General features: G+C 46.9%; 1 protein-coding gene and 1 non-coding gene across 2 annotated transcripts in view; one reads left to right on the forward strand and one right to left on the reverse strand.

Moving 5' to 3' along the window:
* Nucleotides 1–21432, reverse strand: part of LOC126428011 (acetylcholinesterase-like) — a 780456-nt gene that overhangs the window by 675118 nt on the left and 83906 nt on the right. Inside the window, exons 3-4 of the mRNA XM_050089893.1 lie at nucleotides 12800–13134; nucleotides 899–1108 (exon numbers count right to left, since the gene is read on the reverse strand). Of these exons, the coding sequence (XP_049945850.1) occupies nucleotides 899–1108; nucleotides 12800–13134 (545 nt within the window). The remainder of the gene's footprint in view (nucleotides 1–898; nucleotides 1109–12799; nucleotides 13135–21432) is intronic.
* Nucleotides 7766–7839, forward strand: Trnat-ugu (transfer RNA threonine (anticodon UGU)). The gene has a single exon. It is a non-coding gene; the product is annotated as a tRNA-Thr (tRNA).

Here is a 21432-nt window from a genome sequence, read left to right on the forward strand (position 1 = left end):
TCCGCACGCGTGTTTTGCTACGGAACAGCCAGCAGGCTCAGCTATTTTCATACTGCGTATTAACAGCGCGAGAATTAGAGCACATCAGCGCAGAGGCTGTGACTGTTCACGATTTTTGGAAGAAAAACTACGCACGTAAAGCGTGATTGAGAAAAACATTGACGGCTGCTAATACATCTGAGTATCTTAAAGTTTCATTTTAAGTAGCTCAGTAATAGTCTAATACATAAGTAGTGTAAGTAGGCCTTTTAGGTTTTTATGTTGGTAACGCCACACAGCGCTCTGTATGAAAATCACTGACTGCTGTGTGAAGGCCGTGGTTGGTTTGCATTGTTGGAGTATATGCTATTGTAGTGTTGGGCAGTTGGATGTGAACAGCGCGTAGCGTTGCGCAGTTGGAGGTGAGCCGCCAGCAGTGGTGGATGTGGTGAAAGAGATGGCGGAGTTTTACTCTTTCTGATAGACACACGTCCAGATGGATGTTGATCAGAATACGGAAAGAGAGAAATGTCTGAGTACGTTCAGTTTTGCTCAGCTGTTTGAAAATCAAATAACGTAAGGGGTTTATCAGCACAGTAATTCACTGACTTTTCTGAGGGGACGTTTCAGTAGGACGTACTTCGACGAGCGTAACAACACCAGTGTACGTGTTCTACGGCTTCTGACCAATCATCGCGTTTGGTTGTTTACATCAGGTTTATTCTTATGAACGGAGTATAGTCTTGGATGGAGCAAGACAGTAACTGTGGTTGGTCGTATCAGACGGGTGAGAAATGACACACACACACACACACAGACACACAGACACACACACACACACACACACACACACACACACAGAGAGAGAGAGAGAGAGAGAGAGAGAGAGAGAGACAGAGAGAGTTAGAAAGAGACGGACCTCCTTGGCCTTGTCGGCGGTCATGTAGCTCCAGGGCGCGTTGAGCGTGCCGGACTGGAGGATCCCTCGCCGCACCAGCCCCCGGGTGACGGGCGACAGCAGGTGCAGCGAGACGGCGCCGCCGCCCGCAGACTCGCCAAACAGCGTGATCAGCTCCGGGGAACCCCCGAACGCCTGCGCGTTGTCGCGCAGCCACCGGATCGCCAGCGCCTGCAACCCCACACCCAGTCACACTCCCTTCAAACTCCCATCCACTGTTTATTTAATCGTGTCAGAACCATCGTACATGAAATCAGAATGATTAACACATTCATATCAAGTATATAACAAATACAAAAAGAGTATAAAAGTATACAGATACACAGGGTGAGTCACCTAACATTACCGCTGGATATATTTCGTAAACCACATCAAATACTGACGAATCGAATCCACAGACCGAACGTAAGGAGAGGGGCTAGTGTAATTGGTTAATACAAGCCATACAAAAACGCACGGAAGTATGTTTTTTAACACAAACCTACGCTTTTTTAAATGGAACCCCGTTAGTTTTGTTAGCACATCTGAAGATATAAACAAATACGTAATCAGTGCCGTTTGTTACATTGTAAAATGTTAATTACATCCGGAGATATTGCAACCTAAAGTTGACGCTTGAGTACCACTCCTCCGCTGTTCGATCGTGTGTATCGAAGAGCACCGAATTACGTAGGGATCCAAAGGGAACGGTGATGGACCTTGGGTACAAAGAGACTGGAACAGCACATTACGTCCACATGCTAACACCTTTTTATTGGTCTTTTTCACTGACGCACATGTACATTACCATGAGGGGTGAGGTACACGTACACACGTGGTTTCCGTTTTCAATTACGGAATAGAGTGTGTCCCGACATGTCAGGCCAATAGATGTTCAATGTGGTGGCCATCATTTGCTGCACACAATTGCAAACTCTGGCGTAATAAATGTCGTACACGCCGCAGTACATCTGGTGTAATGTCGCCGCAGGCTGCCACAATACGTTGTTTCATATCCTCTGGGGTTATAGGCACATCACGGTACACGTACTCCACAGAAAGAAGTCCTGAGGTGTAAGATCAGGAGAACGGGCTGGCCAATTTATGCGTCCTCCACGTCCTATGAAACGCCCGTCGAACGTTCTGTCTAGGGTCAGCCTAGTGTTAATTGCGGGATGTGCAGCTGCACCATCATGCTGATACCACATACGTCGACGCGTTTCCAGTGGGACATTTTCGAGCAACGTTGGCAGATCATTCTATAGAAACGCGATGTATGTTGCAGCTGTTTGGGCCCCTGCAATGAAGTGAGGACCAATGAGGTGGTCGCCAATAATTCCGCACCATACATTTACAGTCGACGGTCGCTGTCGCTCTACCTGTCTGAGCCAGCGAAGATTGTCCACGGACCAGTAATGCAAGTTCGGTAGATTCACTGCCCCGTGGTTTGTGAAACCCGCTTCATCGGTAAACAGGTAGAACTGCAACGCATTCTCTGTTAATGCCCATTGACAGGATTGCACTCGACGATTAAAGTCATCACCATGTAATTTCTGATGTAGCGACACATGAAACGGGTGAAAGCGGTGACGATGCAGTATGCGCATGACACTACTTTGACTCAGTCCACCGGCTCTCGCAATGTCCCGTGTACTCATGTGTGGGTTCATGCCAACAGCAGCTAACACACCAACTGCACCCGCTTCTCCTCTGACGGGCCTGTTACGGATCCGTTTGCGGGCTACGACCATACCTGTTGCATACAGTTGGCGGTAGATGTTTTGCAATGTGCGGCACATTGGATGCTCTCTGTCCGGGTACGGTTCTGCATACACCCTGCAGGCTTCAGCTGCATTTCGTCGACACTCGCCATAGATGAGTATCATCTCCGCCTTTTCAGAGTTCGAATACACCATGGTCACAGTTCCTACAACACTACACTATCACAGACGTCTGGTAACACGGTGTACTACAGTTGGTCTGCGTGCGGAGACGAATGCAGAATAACAATAGCAGCAAGCGCTACATGCGGACACTGCGACAGCTAGACCAAACCACAACAGTGCACTACAGCCACACTCGTAAACACGGTCGTCATCGTAAACATGTCCCTGCAGATGCTGCTCGCCGACCGTGGCCCGTGTTTGTTACAACACGCAACTGAACGTCGGAGGTTTCAAGCGTCAACTTTAGGTTACAATATCTTCGGATGTAATTAACATTTTACAATGCAACAAACGGCACCGATTACGTATTTGTTTGTATGTTCAGATGTGCTAACAAAACTAACGGGGTTCCATTTAAAAAAACGTAGGTTTGTGTTAAAAAACAATTACACTAGCCCCTCTCCTCACGTTCGGTCTGTCGAATCGGTTCGTCAGTATTTGATGTGGTTTACGAAATACATCCAGAGGTAACGTTAGGTGACTCACCCTGTATAAGCAGGGTCAAGTAGTTTCTTATTTTATGAAGTCTTGAACCAGAACCTGGCCACGTCCAGCGCTTCCGGTGTGGCGTTCATCAAATCCTTCATGGTGCAGGTGCTTGGGCACAGTACACACTACGTGACGTGGATGGTGGTTTGAGTGTGTGCACAGTCACACAGCGCCGAGTCATTTGAGAGGCCCCATTTGCGCATATTCTCTTTGGATCGTGTGACACCAGAGCACAGCCTGTTAAGAGATTTCCATGTCGTCCATCGTTCCATATGGCCGGGAGGGAGTTCTTCGTTTGCGACTAACCATTCCCCGAGGTGCGCGTTTTCTTCTCGCCACATTGCCAGCCTCACTTGCTGCGGTCTCCCGACGATGTTTTCTGCTGTGTGCACGAAGCTTCTTCTGGATTTTAGTCGACGGCGGGCTGGCTGGTGTTTGTACAGCGGGTGGGCAGGTGAAGTCAACGCCTTTGTCTTTTCCTTCCTGGCCGCTACTTTCCTCCTAATATCTGGTGGGGCCACGCCTGCCAGGCAGTACAGTTTATCAGTTGAAAAAATGGCTCTGAGCACTATGGGACTTAACTACTGAGGTCATCAGTCCCCTAGAACTTAGAACTACTTAAACCTAACTAACGTAAGGACATCACACACATCCATGCCCGAGGCAGGATTCGAACCTGTGACCGTAGCGGTCACGCGGTTCCAAACTGACGCGCTTAGAAACGCACGGCCACACCGGCCGGCAATTTATCAGTCGGGGTTGGTCTCAGACAACCTTTGATGATGCGGAAGGATTCATTAAGCGGTATGTCCACTTGCTGGGCGTGACTAGAATTGTACCACACGGGGCACGCGTACTCCGGTGTTGAACAGCACAAAGCAAGAGCTGCGGTTCTCACTATTCCAGCTGTGCCCCCCATTAGTGCCCGTTAGTTTGCGCACAATGTTGTTTCTCGCGGCTACTTTGTGTTTAGTGTTCATGCAGTGCTTTTTATAGGTGAGTGCTCTACCCGAGGTGACGCCTAAGTATTTTGGTGTTTCGCTATGTTCCAGCGGCACTCCTTTCCAGTTAAGTTGTAGTCTTCTTGCAGATTGTCTGTTCTTTAGGTGGAAGACGCAGGTTTGGGTTTCCCCTGGGTTGTGTTCGAGATGGTTCCCCTTATAGTAGGTGGCAAGCAGTTCGAGGGCTTCTGACAGGTTCTGTTCAACAGTTTCAAAGCTGTCTGCTTGAGCGGTAATGGCGCAATCATCTGCATACACGAAGCCTTCGGTGCCTTGGGGGAGGGACTGGTCATTAGTCCACCGTGAAATTGAAACACAGACAGAGATTTTCTACAAGTGGCTGCCACCAGTCCCCTCTGTGCCCATTTCACATTTTCCTTTTAGCACTCAACACAGGATCTCATTGTAGCACAAACTGCCTAAACTCACAACCCCTATCCTCCTGTCCACAGCGTTTCAGACCATGTACCGGATATTACACTCATGCTCATAAATTAAGGATAATCGCAGAAGCTGGTGCCATACAACGTGGCACTACACAAAACTGGCGCTAATAACAAGGGCACATAGCGAACACACACGACATAGATCTGTAAGTCCACGGTATTGGTGATAAGTTGAGAAAACCGTCCCGAAACACATGTGCTACAAAACGCCACTGTTTCCTGCGCATGTACCCCGACACCACTATGGGATATGATCACCATGCACACGTACACAGGCCGCACAACGGGTTGGCATACTGTGGATCAGGTGGTCGAGCAGCTGCTGGGGTATAGCCTCCCATTCTTGCACCAGTGCCTGTCGGAGCTCCTCAAGCGTCCTACGGGTTTGAAGGCATGCAGCGATACGTCGACCGAGAGCATCCCAGACGTGCTAGGTGAGGTTTAGGTCTGGAGAACAGGCAGGCTACTCCATTCGTCTGATATCTTCTGTTTCAAGGTACTCAAGGTGGGACCCACTGCACCCCTGAAAAGGCTGGCATACCGGAGCAAAATGACGTCCCGATAAACCTGACCTGTTACAGTTCCTCTGTCAAAGACATACAGGGCTGTACGTGCACCAATCATAATCCCACCCCACACCATCAAACCACGACCTCCATACAGGTATCTTTCAAGGCCATCAAGGGGTTGGTATGTGGTTCCTGGTTCACGCCAGATGAAAACCGGGCGAGAATCATTCAGACTATACCTGGAGTCGTCCGTGAACATAACCTGGGACCACTGTTCCAATGACCATGTACTGTGTTCTTCACACCAGGCTTTACGGGCTCTCCCTTGACCAGGGGTCAGCGGAATGCATCTTGTAGGTCTCCGGGCGAATAAACCATGTATGTTCAGTAGTCTGTGGACTGTGTGTCTGGAGACAACTTTTCCAGCGGCTGCGGTAAGGTCCCGAGCAAGGCTACCTGCAGTTCTCTGTGGCCGTCTGCGGTCACTGATGGTGAGATATCGGTCTTCTTGTGGTGTTGTACACGGTGGACGTCCCGTACTGTAGCGCCTGGACACGTTTCCTATCTGCTGGAATCGTTGCCATAATCTTGAAATCACACTTTGTGGCACACGGAGCGCCCGTGCTACGACCTGCTGTGTTTGACCAGCCTCCAGTCGCCCTAGTATTCTACGCCTCATAACGTCATCAATATCTGTTCTTTGAGCCATTTTCAACAAGCAGTCACGATTAGCACGTCTGGAAACGTATGCACACTTACTCGCTGCACCGTAGTCTGACATGCACCAACACACCTCTGCGTATGTGGACTGCTGCCAGCGCCACCGTGCGACGACCGCAGGTCAAATGCACCGCACGGTCATACCCCGAGGTGATTTAAACCAGCAAACCGCCCACCAGAGCGTTGTTTCGCCATGTATCAATATTATCTTTAATTTATGACTATGAGTGTATAATAACGAAATTTGCCGTGTACATCTTCAGTACTGTTTGTCAAGTAATGGCTACTGCAATATGGAGTGTCCAGGAAGTAAGGACGAATTTTAATGTTGCACCATTTTGTCATGTGACGGTTGACAGCGGTGGTTTTTCTCATGTTTGTTGTCTCCGATCGTTCCCATTACTAGCCTTTTAGCTTTTGTGTGGTCAGCATTGTTGTTTGATGTTTATCTTCGTCATGGAGCAGATGACAACTGAGCAAAGTCTCCAAGTGATAAAAAGTTGTTACAAGAACAATGAAAGTCCCACGGCAACCCTTCTTGAATCACATGAGACGCTCGGACGTAATGATGCTCCAAGCGGATCATCACTTCGAAAGTTGATCCGGCAATCTGAGACCAAGAGTTCTGTTTCAGACGTTAATGAAACAGGACGACCACGCTCTGCTCGTACGCGAGAAAACATTGCTGTCCTGTGTGACAGTTTGACCGTAAGCCGCAGAAAATTGGTTCGCCAACGAGCTCAACAATCGAATTTATCACCCAATTCACTGCATGAAATTCTTTCGAAAGATCTGAAAATACGTGGGTACAAGATTAATCTTCAACAAGAATTGAAGCCTGCCGGTCATGGAAAGAGACATCGATTAGCTCAGTGGGTCTTGGCTCTACAGGCGGAGAACGAGGACTTCACAAAAGGAATTCATTTTGTCAAATGAGGCGCTCTTCCACCTCAGTGTGTACGTGAATAAGCAGAAGTGCGGAATTTGGGGTAATGAAAATCCGCATGTGACTGTGGAAGATGAGATGCATCCCCAACGCACGACTGTGTGGTGTGGGGTCTGGGCAGGGAGAGCGTTCGGCCCGAACTTTCTTGAAAATGATGAGGCAGCTGCCGACAATGTGAACGGAGACCGTTACCGAAACATGTTTTTAGATTGGTTTTCCCTCTTATTGATCAAAATGACGATTTTTGGTTTTAACAAGATGGTGCGACATGTCATATGTCCCGTGGAACCATTGCTCTGCTGAATGAAAGTTTCCTCAAAAAATTGCCTCTCTGCATGGCAACCAGCAATCATGGGATCTTACGCCTTGGGACTTTTTTGTGGGGATTTGTAAAATCAAAAGTGTACGTGAACGAACCACAAGCGATGCACCAACTGAAGGATGAAATTAAAAGATTTGTTAACGGCACTCCACCAGATGTTTGAGAACGCGTCATAGAGAACTTTAATGAATATACTCAGATGGTATCTGTTCTTTCGGACATGTCCGAAAGGACAGATACCATCTTAGTATATATATATAGTTAAGGCTCACCGGCCGCTTGACCATCTTCTTCGTCTATGCGAATGCACAAACAGTGCCCGAACTCTTACGGGAATCGGCAACGCGCCGCGAGTAATGAGTATAATGGGCGGGGGCACTACGAATGTAGTGCGGGACAATACGTTGAGAATGTGGGTTTCGCGGGAGGCGTGCCAGAGATAATTCCCTGCAGTCGCTCTATGCTGTGTGTCCTCGGTGGCTCAGATGGATAGAGCGTCTGCCATGTAAGCAGGAGATCCCGGGTTCGAGTCCCGGTCGGGGCGCACATTTTCATCTATCCCCGTTGACGTATGTCAACGCCTGTAAGCATCTAAGGGTGTTCATTTCATTGTAACTTCAATGAACTCATTGCTCGTTGCGGCGCGGCCTTGGGTGGTCATACGGAGGTTTTAATTTTTTGCATATAAATGGGAGAAGATACTTAATGTGTTTGTAAAAAAAGGGAAAAAAAACAATTAAATTTTCAATAAATTTTGCTTGTTCTATAGCTCTTTAATATCCGTCCCTACTTCCCTTGCACCCTATAGTTTATACGCTCAAACGCCACAAACAATACGGGAGGACGGAATTATACACATTAGAAAATTACATTTGATATTTATACGTGGGTAATATTAAAAGGGCGTGATCTAAGGTAACGCCTCGGAATGTCTTATGTGAAAACTCCTAAGACTTTTTAAATAAAACAAACGTTATTAACATTGTACACCTTTATACTTCAAATGGCTCAAATGGCTCTGAGCACTATGCGACTCAACTTCTGAGATCATCAGTCTCCTAGACCCTTGAGCTACTTTAAACCGAACTAACCTAAGGGCATGACACACATCCATGCCCGAGGCAGGATTCGAACCTGCGACCGTAGCGGTCGCTTGGCTCCAGACTGTAGCGCCTAGAACCGCACGGCCACTCCGGCCGGCCTTTATACTTCATGTGTGCATGTTTGCACCCGTCCACCGCTAGAATGCTCCGAGCTGTAGCGTCTTACGTGACAACCTGTAACATAACTACGTCGGTGGGTAGAAAACATCACGCTGTTATCGAGTTTCGAATTCTAAAAGTTCGTCCGCACGTGGGTCGCCCTCTTCTTCAGCATGAAAACGCCAGACCACACATGAGCGCTGCGACATTTGGAACAACCCGATATCTTGGGTTCACTGTCATCAATCACTCTCCATAATAGAGCTCCCAGTTTGCACCATCGTAATTTCATCTGTTTCCAAAACTTGAAGAATACCTTCGAGGACTTCACTTTGAGAGTGGCGAAGCGGTGCAGACAGAGGTGAGGTTGTCACTCCGTCAACAAAGTCAGTGAGGGTACCACATTGGAAGAAATGTGTTCGTCGCCAGGGAGATTATGTTGAGAAACAAATATGTAGACATAAACGATAAAGATGTGGAATGTCAATAACGTTTGTATCATTGGAAAATCTTTAAGAATTTACACATAACAAATTAGGAGGTATTACTTTTCGGCATGCCTTCCTATACTTCTCAATCTACATTCTCGCGGGATAATACAGAAAACAAAATTTTCTGACGAACAGTAATTACAAATATGTTTGCTACATGTACATATCTATTGATTATATCTTGACAGGCATTTTGAGTGTCGAAATTACTTTATTTATTTTGACAATGACCACATGACGTGTAAAAAACTGAGAAGCCAATTAAAGCATTTAACAACACAGATTGATACATAATCTGACTATACACTCTGCTACAAAAATTACATTTAAAAAAAAGAAAAAAGCCATTTCTTTCGACACCTTATATCTCAATGAAAAGCTTAGCAGATGGAATAAACACAATGTGTTTTAGGACATGTCAAAATATAATACTGGAATAAAATTTGTCTCATACATCCTCTATATTATCGATGTCATGCAGTACTAACGTGAACTCTGTGGTGTGTCTGAGCATGCATGACTTTTCCGATTCACATTAGCTCTCCTTTTGTTTCGTGTCTTAAGTAACTTGTAATTAGGCGCTTTCGTAATGGTAGAATATTTAATTTTTGCCATTAGCAGTTTGAAGTCTCCTAGGGACTCATCATCAAATAGTTAAGTTTAGCAGAAGTTCATAGCATTTTGGTGGTCGTTATGTACCTGTCACAAACAAGAATATACTGAATGTGGCGAGATATCTGGAGTTAGTTCTGGAGTAAAATCTTCAATGCGTACAGCTATTTTGTTGCATAGCTTCACTCCTAGCGCACAAATTGTTTTTAAAAACATGGTTTGTCTTCGTTAGTGATGTTAATTAGAAGCTAGTATACACACTTCGTGACAAGCATCAATTTCCACGTCATTTACAAGATTAACAAGCCAGAGAACGTAAAGTCCGCCAGTTATGCAAAGCACCGTTTTTTAAAAGTTCCCAAACATGCTTCAGCACCTCTGTGCCATCATGAGTGGGTCTGAGTTTTATTTAACGTGTAATGTGAACATTTTTACCAAATGATTACAAAATTACGGAAATATTTACTTCAAACAACAATTTGTATCTTTTAGTTAAAACTTTTCCATTCGGTTTGCATGGCTTTGCAGGACCACTTGCGTATTATTTGTTAGAGGTCATCTGCAACCAAATTATGTTGATGAGAAGTTTTGTTGGGAGTTAACCTATCATATAATGCTTTAAATGTAAATTAGTTTGTCGCGATATTTCGCCCATGCCTTACTTTTTACTTACGTTTTTGTGTGGCAAGCTCTCTTTTGTCAGAATCCTGATGAGGTGTTGCGAAGCACACGTAAATATAACACATATTTTCCGAAATTTGGTCGTAAAAAGCACCTACGACTTCACCTGACCACGCTGTAAGCGTGGTTATTGTGTGTCCCAGCCCAGTCAGTGTTCATTTGTTCACCAGTGAGTTTGGCGCCAAATTTAGGTTTTGTTTACATTTTATCTTTGTGTGTGTGCGTGAGTGTGTTCTCTAAGCTTCTTAGACATTTGCGTTGCCTTTTACGTGGTGTTCCTTTAGCGTGTAAAATGGCGAGTCTTTGCAGAGTGTAGTGTATATATACTCCCGTCGCAAGTCAAGTGTGCCCTAGATAGCATGAAGAAAGGAACAGTGCCGGGTGGTGATGAGCTCAGTGTTGACATCCTCAAACTGGCAGGAGAGGCAACAAACAATAAATCACTTGGCAAAAGTAGTTACTTCCTGCCTGCACTATGCTTCAATCCCACTATCGTGGAACAAGGTTAAGATTATTTTGATACACAAGAAAGGAAGTATTGACAATATTAAAAACTGACGTCCTATCAGTTTGCTCTCAATTTTGCACAAAATTTTCACCAAGATTTTGTTAAACCGAGTTAGTTTCACCCTAGACTCAGCCCGACCTACAGAACAAGCAGGATTCCGAAGCAATTTTAGCGCTATTGACCACATTCTGACCGTTAGTGAAGTGATAAGCAGAGCGAATGAATACCAACTGCCTCTCTGCATTGCCTTTGTTGACTTTGAAAAGGCATTTGACTCCGTTAGCCATGTAGCTGTCCTCCAAGCTTTGAGTGAGCAAGGAGTGGCAGCAGCATACATTGAAGTGCTCAGGAAAATCTACGAGAATTCTTCAGCTTATGTTAACATCGGCGAATCAACTAAAGAATTCTGCATCATGAGGGGTGTCAAGCAAGGCGATCCCATCTTCCCAAAACTGTTCTCTGCTGTATTGGAAATGGCTATGTCAAAGCTGAGCTGGGAAGGTAAGGGAATTAGAATTAATGGAAGAAGGCTTACCAACTTGAGATTTGCTGATGATATTGCCTTACTGCCCAAAGACTACACAGAGCTTCAAAACTTAGTTACAGATCTTGCATCGGAATGTCAGCCGGTTGGCTTGAACATGAACCTTTCCAAAACAAAAGTAACGTCCAACAAATGGGTCCCAGCTGGAGATGTGAAAGTCAAGGACAGTCTATTAGAAGAGGTCAGTGAATATGTCTACCTTGCCCAGATTATAAATATGAAGGGAGACATAAGGCCAGAAATCTATCGACGCATCAAGCTTGGCTGGCAAGCATTTGGGAAGAATTCAACAGTATTCAGATCAAAAATGCTAGTAAATCTGAATAGCGGTATTTCATCAATGCATTCTCGCTGTGATGACGTATGGCTGCGAGACATGGGCACTGAACTCATTTACAAAAGGGAAACTTAGGACAGCACAGAGAGCCATGGAGAGATCAATGCTGGGCTATACAAGAAAGGACAGGAAAAGGGCAGATGACATCCGGTCTGTGACGAAGGTTAGCGACTTCTTAGAGACAGTAGGTTCCTTTAAATGGCAGTGGGCTGGCCACGTCGCAAGAAGAAAAGACAACAGATGGACGAAGCTAGTACTGGCGTGGAGTCCGAGAGAGCACCGGAGGCCTAGAGGAAGACCACCAAACTGATGGGACAAAGACATCGAGAAAATTTCGGAAAATATAGGTTATATTTACGTGTGCTTCACAACACCTAATCAGGATGCTGACAAAAACGGTTTGCTAAATAAAAACTTAATTAAAAACTAATAGATGGGCGACATATCGCGACTAACTAATTTACGTTTAAAGCATTAAATGACAGGTTAACTCCCAACAAATTTTCTCAAAAAATGTTCAAATATGTGTGAAATCTTATTGGACTTAACTACTAAGGTCATCAGTCCCTAAGCTTACACACTACTTAACCTGAATTATCCTAAGGAGAAACACACACACCCATGCCCGAGGGAGGACTCGAACCTCCGTCGGGAAAATTTCTCATCAACATGGTTTCGTTGCAAATGACAAGCCACTTGTAACAAATAATACGCAAGTGGTCCTGCAAAACCATGCAAACCGAATGTAAAAGTATTAACTAAGAGAAACAAATTATTGTTTCAAGTAAATATTTCCGTAATTTTGCAATCATTTGGTGAAAATGTTCACATTACAGACTGAATAAAACACAAACCCACTGATGATGGTACAGAGGGGCTGAAGCATCTTTGGGAACGTGGAAAAAACGGTGTTTTGCATAACTGGGGAACCTAACATCAAAAAATTTTAACTGCAAAAAAAAAATAAAAATAAAAATAAAAAAAAATAGGTAGAGCACTTGCCCGCGAAAGGCAAACGTCCAGAGTTCGAGTCTCGGTCCGGCACACAGTTTTAATCTGCCAGAAAGTTTGATTTTGTTAGTGCTAGACAGAATTGCGACCATTCGTGGTGCTCAGACGTTTGGCGCACCTGGTCCCAGAGGCCGACGTTGCCGGGCGCCTCCTCGCCGTCGCCGATGTCGGGCAGGTAGAGGAAGCCGAAGGCGCCGACGCGGTACTGCATGGAGGCGACGATGACGTCGCTGGTGGCGGCCACCAGGTCCGCGCTGTACACCTCCAGGGTGGAGGTGCCGCTCATGTAGCCGCCGCCGTAGATCCACACCAGCATGGGCACGCCGGGTGCGGCGCCGGGGGCCGGGGGCGCGGCGTGGCGCAGCCGCAGCCGCTGCGGCACCCAGATGTTCAGGTACAGGCAGTCCTCCGACACGTTCGTGTTCGGGTTCCACATCTCCTCGCCCTCGAAACCTGCGGGCACACCGGCCAGGCCGCCTCTTACAACTAACGTCTCGTAATGCTACAGCAGTGGCAATCATTGATTAACACTGTCCCTGTGAACAGTTGCTCACAATATACTAAATTGTTCCATTAAGTTTCGGGTGTGCAGCCGCAAGAATTCTCCTTCTTCTTCTAATATTTTGGCCGTATAACATTCAGCCATATTCAGAGTGAGCCGCAAGACTGCCGCTCCAGTTTTTTTCTTCATTGTTATTTTAACACCTTATACAAAGGTAGGCCGGCAGCGGCAATATTACGCCGCTCTTCGGCCACAGATAATACATAGACAAACAAGGAAGACATAGAAAAACGAAACAATGATGGACAAAAAACAGTAGACACATGAGTAAAAATCAGGGAGCCATTCACCGGTATAGTAAAATAAAAAAGTTCAGCACTTGTACACGAACACTGCCAACTGAAATGAGACATGTGAATGATGGAGCGTGGGCGGTAAAACACTAAACAACCAACACGATGGCACACACAAAGAACCGATGGCGATGATCTCTGGTGCGCGACAGTTCACTGTACGTCTACGAGTCCGGGGACCTGCCAAAGGAGAAGACGGGGGGGAGGAGGGAGAGGGGAGAGTGGAGGTGCCAGTGCAGAGGAGATGGGAGGGGGAGGAAAGAAGGTATGGGGGTAGGGGAATCCCAGCGGAGGAGGGAGGGAGGAGGGAGAGAAGGGAGAGAGGGTGCCCTTGAGAAAAAACACAGTGTGGTAGGGGAGGATCAAAGTTGGTAGGGCGGGTAGATGAGGGGATGAGGGCATCATCTGGGAGGGGTAGTTGGTGGAAGCCACCTTGGGCGAGGGTATGGAGAGTGAAGAGATGGAGAGCAGGTGGGACGTGGGAATGCAGGCACGGCAGCGGACAGGAGTGGAAGAGGATGGGAGAGACAAGCAGGTGAGGAGGATCAAGTTTACGGGAGGAAAAGGACAAGGTGTGGGAACACAATAAGGTCGTACAGGATCCGCGTGGGGGAGGGGAGACGGATGCGATAGGCGAGGTGGAGAGCATGGCGTTCTAGGATTTGAAGGGATTTGTAAAAGTAGGAGGGGTGGAGATCCAGGCGGGGTAGGCGTAGCACAGGATAGGGCGGATGAGGGATTTATAGGTGTGGAGGATGGCGGAGGGTCCGGGTCCCATGTGTGGCCAGAGAGGAGCTTGAGGAGGCAGAGTCGGGAGTGTACCATCAATCCAATTCCAAGAATCGTAGGGTATCACTACAGACATCTTCAGGTGCAGCCGATAATGTTCTTCACAAACCAGGTCAGATTTTTGCCGAGTAAAGAGGATCCTCTACTTAACATTCCAGAACCAGCTTTTGTTAAAATCTTATTCATGGACGTCGATTTTATAAAATGTACTAATCTGGCAAACTTCGGAATTATGCCCTGGTCACGGCACCTTAGTAAAGGTCAGGACTCTGTGCAGGCCAGTCGATTACAGGGATGTTATTGTCGTGTAACCACTCCGCCACAGGTGCTCGATCGTGTTGAAAGATGGAGTCGCCATCCCCAAATTGCTCTCAACAGTGGGAAGCAAGAAGGTGCTTAAAACATAAACGTAGGCCTGTGCTGTGATAGCGCCGCGCAAAACAACAAGGGATGCAAGCCCCCTCCATGAAAAAACACGACCACACAACACGGCCGCCTCCGAATTTTACTGTTGGCACTACACACGCTGGCAGGTGACGTTCACCGGGCATTCGCCATACCCACATCCTGCTGTCGTATCGCCACATTGTGTACCGTGATTCTTCACTCCACACAACGTTTCTCCACTGTTCAGTCATCCAATGTTTATGCTCCTTACATCAAGCGAGGCGTCGTTTGGCATTTACCGCCGTGATGTGTGGCTTATGAGCAGCTGCTCGACCATGAAATGGCACTGAGCACTATGGGACTTAACTGCTGAGGTCATCAGTCCCCTAGAACTTAGAACTACTTAAACCTAACTAACCTAACGACATCACACACATCCATGCCCGAGGCAGGATTCGAACCTGCGACCGTAGCGGTCGCGCGGTTGCAGACTGTAGCACCTAGAACCGCTCGGCCACTCCAGCCGGCGACCATGAAATCCACGTTTTCTCACCTCCCGCCTAACTGCCATAGTATATGCACTGGATCCTGATGCAGTTTGGAATTCCTATGTGATGGTCTGGATAGATGTCTGCCTATTACGCATTACGACGCTCTTCAACTGCCAGCGATCTCTGTCAGTTAACACACGAGGTCGGCCTGTATGCTTATGTGCTGTACGTGTCCCTACACGTTTTCACTTCACTATCGCATCAAAAACAGTGGATCTAGGGATGTTTAGCAGCGTGGTAATCTCGGGCACAGACGTATGACACGAGTAACACCCAATCACCTGACCACGTTCTAAGTTCGTGAGTTCCGCGAAGCGCCCCATTCACCTCTCTCACGATGTGTAATTACTGATATGGAGTACTTGGCAGTAGATGACAGCACAATGCACCTAATATGAAAAACGTATGTTTTTGGGGGTGTTCGGATTCTTTTGATCAGATAGGGTGGCTGTCGTTGTCCCAGCTACGAGGTTGTCTGCATTCAACGCTGGGTGTCTCGGTTCTGACCACCATCGCAGAGGCGTCAAAGGTGAAGTATGAGTAATAAATGATTCAAATGTCTCTGAGCACTATTGGACGTAACTTCTGAGGTCATCAGTCCCCTAGAACTTAGAACTACTTGAACCTAACTAATCTAAGGACATCACACACATCCATGCCCGAGGCAGGATTCGAACCTGCGACCTTAACGGTCGCGCGGTTCCAGACTGTAGCGCCTAGAACCGCACGGCCACACCGGCCGGCTATGGGTAATAGGGCTGTGGTGACGTCCCCATCATGTGCCGTCGGACAGAATTGTGGTCACATTTGGTTCCGATCAGGAAGAGCAGCGAGATTAATGTTTTATGACCCGTCCACAACGAGGTCATTAGAGACTGAGCAGAAGGTCGGATTAGGGAAGTATGGGGAAGGAAATCAGCAGTGCCCTTTCAAACGAACCACTCCAGAATTTGGCTGGAGCGATTTTAGGGATATCACGGAAAACCTAAATCAGATGGCCGGACGCGGGTCTGAACCGTCGTCCTCCCGATTGCGAGCCCAGTGTGCTAAGCAGTCCCCCACCTCCCTCGGAACACTTGGTGCCGGCATGACAACATTAGCCCACCTACCGGTGCTCTTGCCTTGTCTTTGGCACGTGTCTAGACCTCGCAGTTTGAAACGTCGTCGAGCCCCAGGGTGCATCGCAGGGCGCTATACTTTTATACCATTAAGGGGGAGGGTTTTCGGCACCTTCGATTTGAGTTTCACAATTCAGCGTCGTAATGAGAGAAAATCACGGTGTTTCAAAAAAAGTGACCGTTTAGTTCCTTTGCGCAGTACAAAAACTTCATGTGGATGCTCATTACGTGACACTTCTCGAACGTCTGTCGTGCACTGACGTACTTCTGAAGGTACATTCAGTGGTATACCGTCTACAAAAATAGTTGCGAATAGAGCTGGCAGTAAAGAAGTAATAAATTATAACGTCATGCACGATGCTGCAGTTTTACTGCATGAACAGCAAAAACATAGTAAGCGATGTACTTTTTTCTTTTTATTAGTTTATCGGGGTAGGGGACCGTGTCGGCGAGAAAAAAAGTTTCTAAAAGGTTTGAAATTACATGTAAAATTTGATCGAAGTCGCTAAGTGCCGTTATTCGGAAGTAATGCATAAATAAATCATGTCTAATTTGCGTGCTCTGGGATATGGTGCGTCCCGACATATAACCGTTTTAACTTCAATGCTTACCTTTTTGTAGAACCTTTCTACGTATGATTACGCCTGTTGTAGAGTAGATGATGACAGAATTTAAAATACGCTACTGGCCATTAAAATTGCTACACCAAGAAGAAATGCAGATGATAAACGGGTATTCATTGGACAAATATATTATACTAGAACTGACATGTGATTACATTTTCACGCAATTGGGGTACGTAGATCCAGGGAAATCAGTACCAGAACAACCACCCCTGAACGTAATAACGGTCTTGATACGCCTGGACATTGAGTCAAACAGAGCTTGGATGGCGTGTACAGATACAGCTGCCCATGCAGCTTCAACACGATACCACACTTCATCAAGGGTACTGACTGGCGTATTGCGACGAGCCAATTGCTCGACCATTGACCAAACGTTTTCAGTTGGTGAGAGATCTGGAGATTATGCTGGCCAGGGCAGCAGTCGAACATTTTCTGTATCCAGAAAAGCCTGTACAGGACCTGCAACATGTGGCCGTGGATTGTCCTGCTGAAATGTAGGGTTTCGCAGGGATCGAATGAAGGGTAGAGCCACGGGTCGTAACACATCTGAAATGTAACGTCCACTGTTCAAAGTGCCGTCAATGCGAACAAGAGGTGACTCAGACGTGTAACCAATGGCACCCATACCATCATGCCGGGTGATACGCCAGTACAGCGGTGACGAATACACGCTTCCAATGTGCGTTCACCGCGATGTCGCCAAACACGGAGGCGACCATCATGATGCTGTAAACAGAACCTGGATTCATACGAAAAAAATGACGTTTTGCCATTCGTGCACCCAGATTTGTCGTTGAGAACACTATCGCAGGCGCTCCTGTCTGTGATGCAGCGTCAAGTGTAACCGCAGCCATGGTCTCTGAGCTGATAGTCCATGCTGCTGCAGACGTCGTCGAACTGTTCGTGCAGATGGTTGTTGTCTTGCAAACGTCCCCATCTGTTGACTCACGGATCGAGACGTGGCTGCACGATCCGTTACAGACATGCGGATAAGATGCCTCTCATCTCGACTGCTAGTGATACGAGGCCGTTGGAATCCAGCACGGCGTTCCGTATTACCCTCCTGAACCCACCGATTCCATATTCTGCTAACAGTCATTGGATCTCGACCAACGCGAGCAGCAATGCCGCGATACGATAGCCTACAATCCGACGTATATCAAAGTCGGTAACGTTTCAGCAGGCAACGCCGGTCAACTGCTGTTTGTGTATTAGGAATCGGTTGGAAACTTTCCTCATGTCAGCACGTTGTAGGTGTCGCCACCGGCGCCAACCTTGTGTGAATGGTCTGAAAAGCTAATCATTTCCATATCACAGCATCTTCCTCCTGTCGGTTAAATTTCGCGTCTGTAGCACGTCATCTTTGTGGTGTTGCAATTTTAATGGCCAGTAGTGTATTACCATCAGGTCAATAACTACATGCTGCCAGAAAAAACAACTACAGCACCTTCAAGGACTGTGTTCAGTGGTAGCCGGTCATTCTGAATGGTAGTAGTGTTACTGGTTCATTTGTCATGGTCATTGAGTTCAAGATGGCACTGAGGAGGGCTGTGTGTGCGTCCTCTGTTTTGGCTTAGCAGGCATTAACTGTGCTCAGTTTAGAGGTGAACACGACAAATACACTGAGGGAAAAAACGCAATTTCAAAAACTAATCGATGTAGAGTAATGAAATTGCGGAAATACATTTGTGTAAGTTATATGTTTAAGTGATTAACATTTCAAGATCACAGATGAATGTAATCGAGAGAAAAGCCTTTGCGAATGTGATATGCTAGTACATTAATAACCGGTGTAACCGGTAGAAGGTTGAATGCAAGCATGCTAAATCGAAACCATTGTGTTGCACACGTGCCAGAAGTCAGTTTGCCGGATAGTGTTCCATGCCTGTAGCAACTTGGTCGGTCAATACAGGGACGGTTGATGCTAGATGTTGATGACACTGGAGCTATTGTCCGACTATGTCCAACATGTGCCCGACTGGAGACAGATCTGGTGATGGAGCAGGCCAAGGTAACACGTCGACACTTCGTAGAGCATGTTGGGCTGCATCATCACTACGTGGTCGAGCGTTATCGTGTAGGAAAACACTCCCTGGAATGCCGTTCAGGAATGGCAGCACAAAAGAAGTACAGTTTTGCAGTGAAGATGCGTGGGGTAACCACGAGGGTGGTCCTGCTGTCAAACGAAATCGCAGTCCATACCATAACTCCAGATGTAAGTCCAGTGTGTCCAGAACGCAGATAGGTTGGTTCCAGGCCCTCACCCGACTTTCTCCTATCGAAGACAGAGCCATCACTGGCACAGAGGCAGAACAAACTTTCATCGGAAAACACAACAGAGCTGCACCCTGTCCCCTAATGGACTCTGGCTTGACACCGCTGTAGTCGCAAATGGCGGTGGTTTCGGGTCAGTGGAATTCAAGCCATACAGCGTCTGACTGGGAACTCTCCTTGACGTAACCGATCTGTACCAGTTCGTTGTACCACTCTGGCGCCAACTGCTGCTCAAGTTGCTGCTGCAGATGCAGTACGATGCACCAGAGCCACAAGCTGAACGCGAAGGTCTTCGCTCTCGGTGGTGTCACGTGGGCGTCCGGAAGCCGGTTTTCTTACGACTGTACATTCTGATGACCACCGCTGCCAGTAGCCATGTACAGTGACTACATTCCTGACAATTCTTTCCGCAGTATCGCAGAAGGAACATCCAGCTTCTCGTGGCTCTCTTACACAATCTCAGTGAGGTGCTGATAATTTCTTGTCGCCTTAAAGCAATTCTTACTAACATCAACTCACCACGTCCAGTCTCAAAGCTAACTAACGCTTACGATCGTCACAGCGTGTATTTAAGAAAACCTGATTTGCACCCTCATAGCCGGCCGCGGTGGTCTTGCGGTTCTAGGCGCTTCAGTCCGGAACCACACGACTGCTACGGTCGCAGGTTCGAGTCCTGCCTCGGGCATGGATGCATGTGATGTCCTTAGATTAGTTAGGTTTAAGTAGTTCTAAGTTCTAGGGGACTGATGACCTCAGAAGTTACGTCCCATAGTGCTCAGAGCCATTTTGAACCATTTTGCACCCTCATACTAGCGCGACTTCTATCCAGTTGGCATGAAATCTGACTATAGTTGGTCTTTCATGCGTAGAAACACACACCAACTTTCGTTTATGTCTTACAACTCGTTCTTGGTGTTGCGATGTTTTTTCTGTTAGTGTTCTACTGAACAGCTTCGGCTACTTGAGAAGGGTGGCGTTGTGGACCTGCAGGAATGTATCGACGGAGTGCTGCACACGTGGGGCATAATGTACAGGTGGAGTAAAGCTCTCCGTCTTCAGGTCACAAGTGGCCCATCGGGACCATCCGGCCGGCGTGTCATCCTCAGTTGAGGATGCGGATAGGAGGGGCGTGTGGTCAGCACACCGCTCTCTCGGTCGTTATGATGGTTTTCTTTGATCGGAGCCGCTACTATTCGGTCGAGTAGCTCCTCAGTTGCACTGTGCGAGCAGTGATGCAGGGATGAAATGTAGGAACATTTGTACCTACTCTGTGATCGGGGAGCATTCGGAACTGTCTTCTCGCAGCAGGACTAAGATCACGTGTGCCTCTGGCCAGGCTGACACCACCAGGCATGGCTACGCAACTGTAGAAACAGTGGACTGGAGAGTGGGACGGAGCTTGCAGTGTTTCAGGTTGACTGCGTGCTGGTTTTTTATACTTCGCCTCATGCACCAAACACTTAGATAAGTTGACACCTGAACACTGCTTTTATATGAGGGCGATTCGGATAGTAAGGAACGACAGGTCGCGTAATGGAAACGACAGTGAAAATCAGTACTGTTTTATTTGTAATTTGTATTTTTCCTAGCATAATGCTGTAACTTCCTGAAACCATCTGAAGATGAACCTGAAGAGGTTCGAAAACCGGTTCATGGAATAAAACATAATTATTCAAAAAAGTGACTCGTTGCAGTTCTGTATAACTTATTTACATTCAATATACAGTCATGGTTCTAATATATCCATAATGGATAAGCATTATAAACTGTTTTATTTGCAACTGTTAGCTACAACTTCCGGTTACTTCTGTACACATTCGCCGGTCGGTCAGACTTAGACATCTGTCGTAGCGTTGTACCAACTTTCCAATTCCCTCGTTATAGAAGACAGCCGCCAGTGCTTTTCGACAATTTTATACTCTGGACTGCAGCTCGTTGTCTGTGTCAAAATATTGTCTTCATAGCCAGTGATTCATCTGAGCAGAGATGAACCTCAGGGGTAGCCAATTACGGGCTCTATTGTGGGTGATCAAACACTTCCCATCGAAAACGCTGCAGGAGCGTCTTCATTGCCCCTGCAGAGTGCGACCGAGATTTGCCGTGTAGAGCGAACCGCATGACAGTTATGTTGTGTGGATTGCATAGCTTCAG

This window comes from Schistocerca serialis, chromosome 12, assembly GCF_023864345.2.
Source record: "Schistocerca serialis cubense isolate TAMUIC-IGC-003099 chromosome 12, iqSchSeri2.2, whole genome shotgun sequence".
In the NCBI taxonomy this organism is placed as follows: domain Eukaryota; kingdom Metazoa; phylum Arthropoda; class Insecta; order Orthoptera; family Acrididae; genus Schistocerca; species Schistocerca serialis.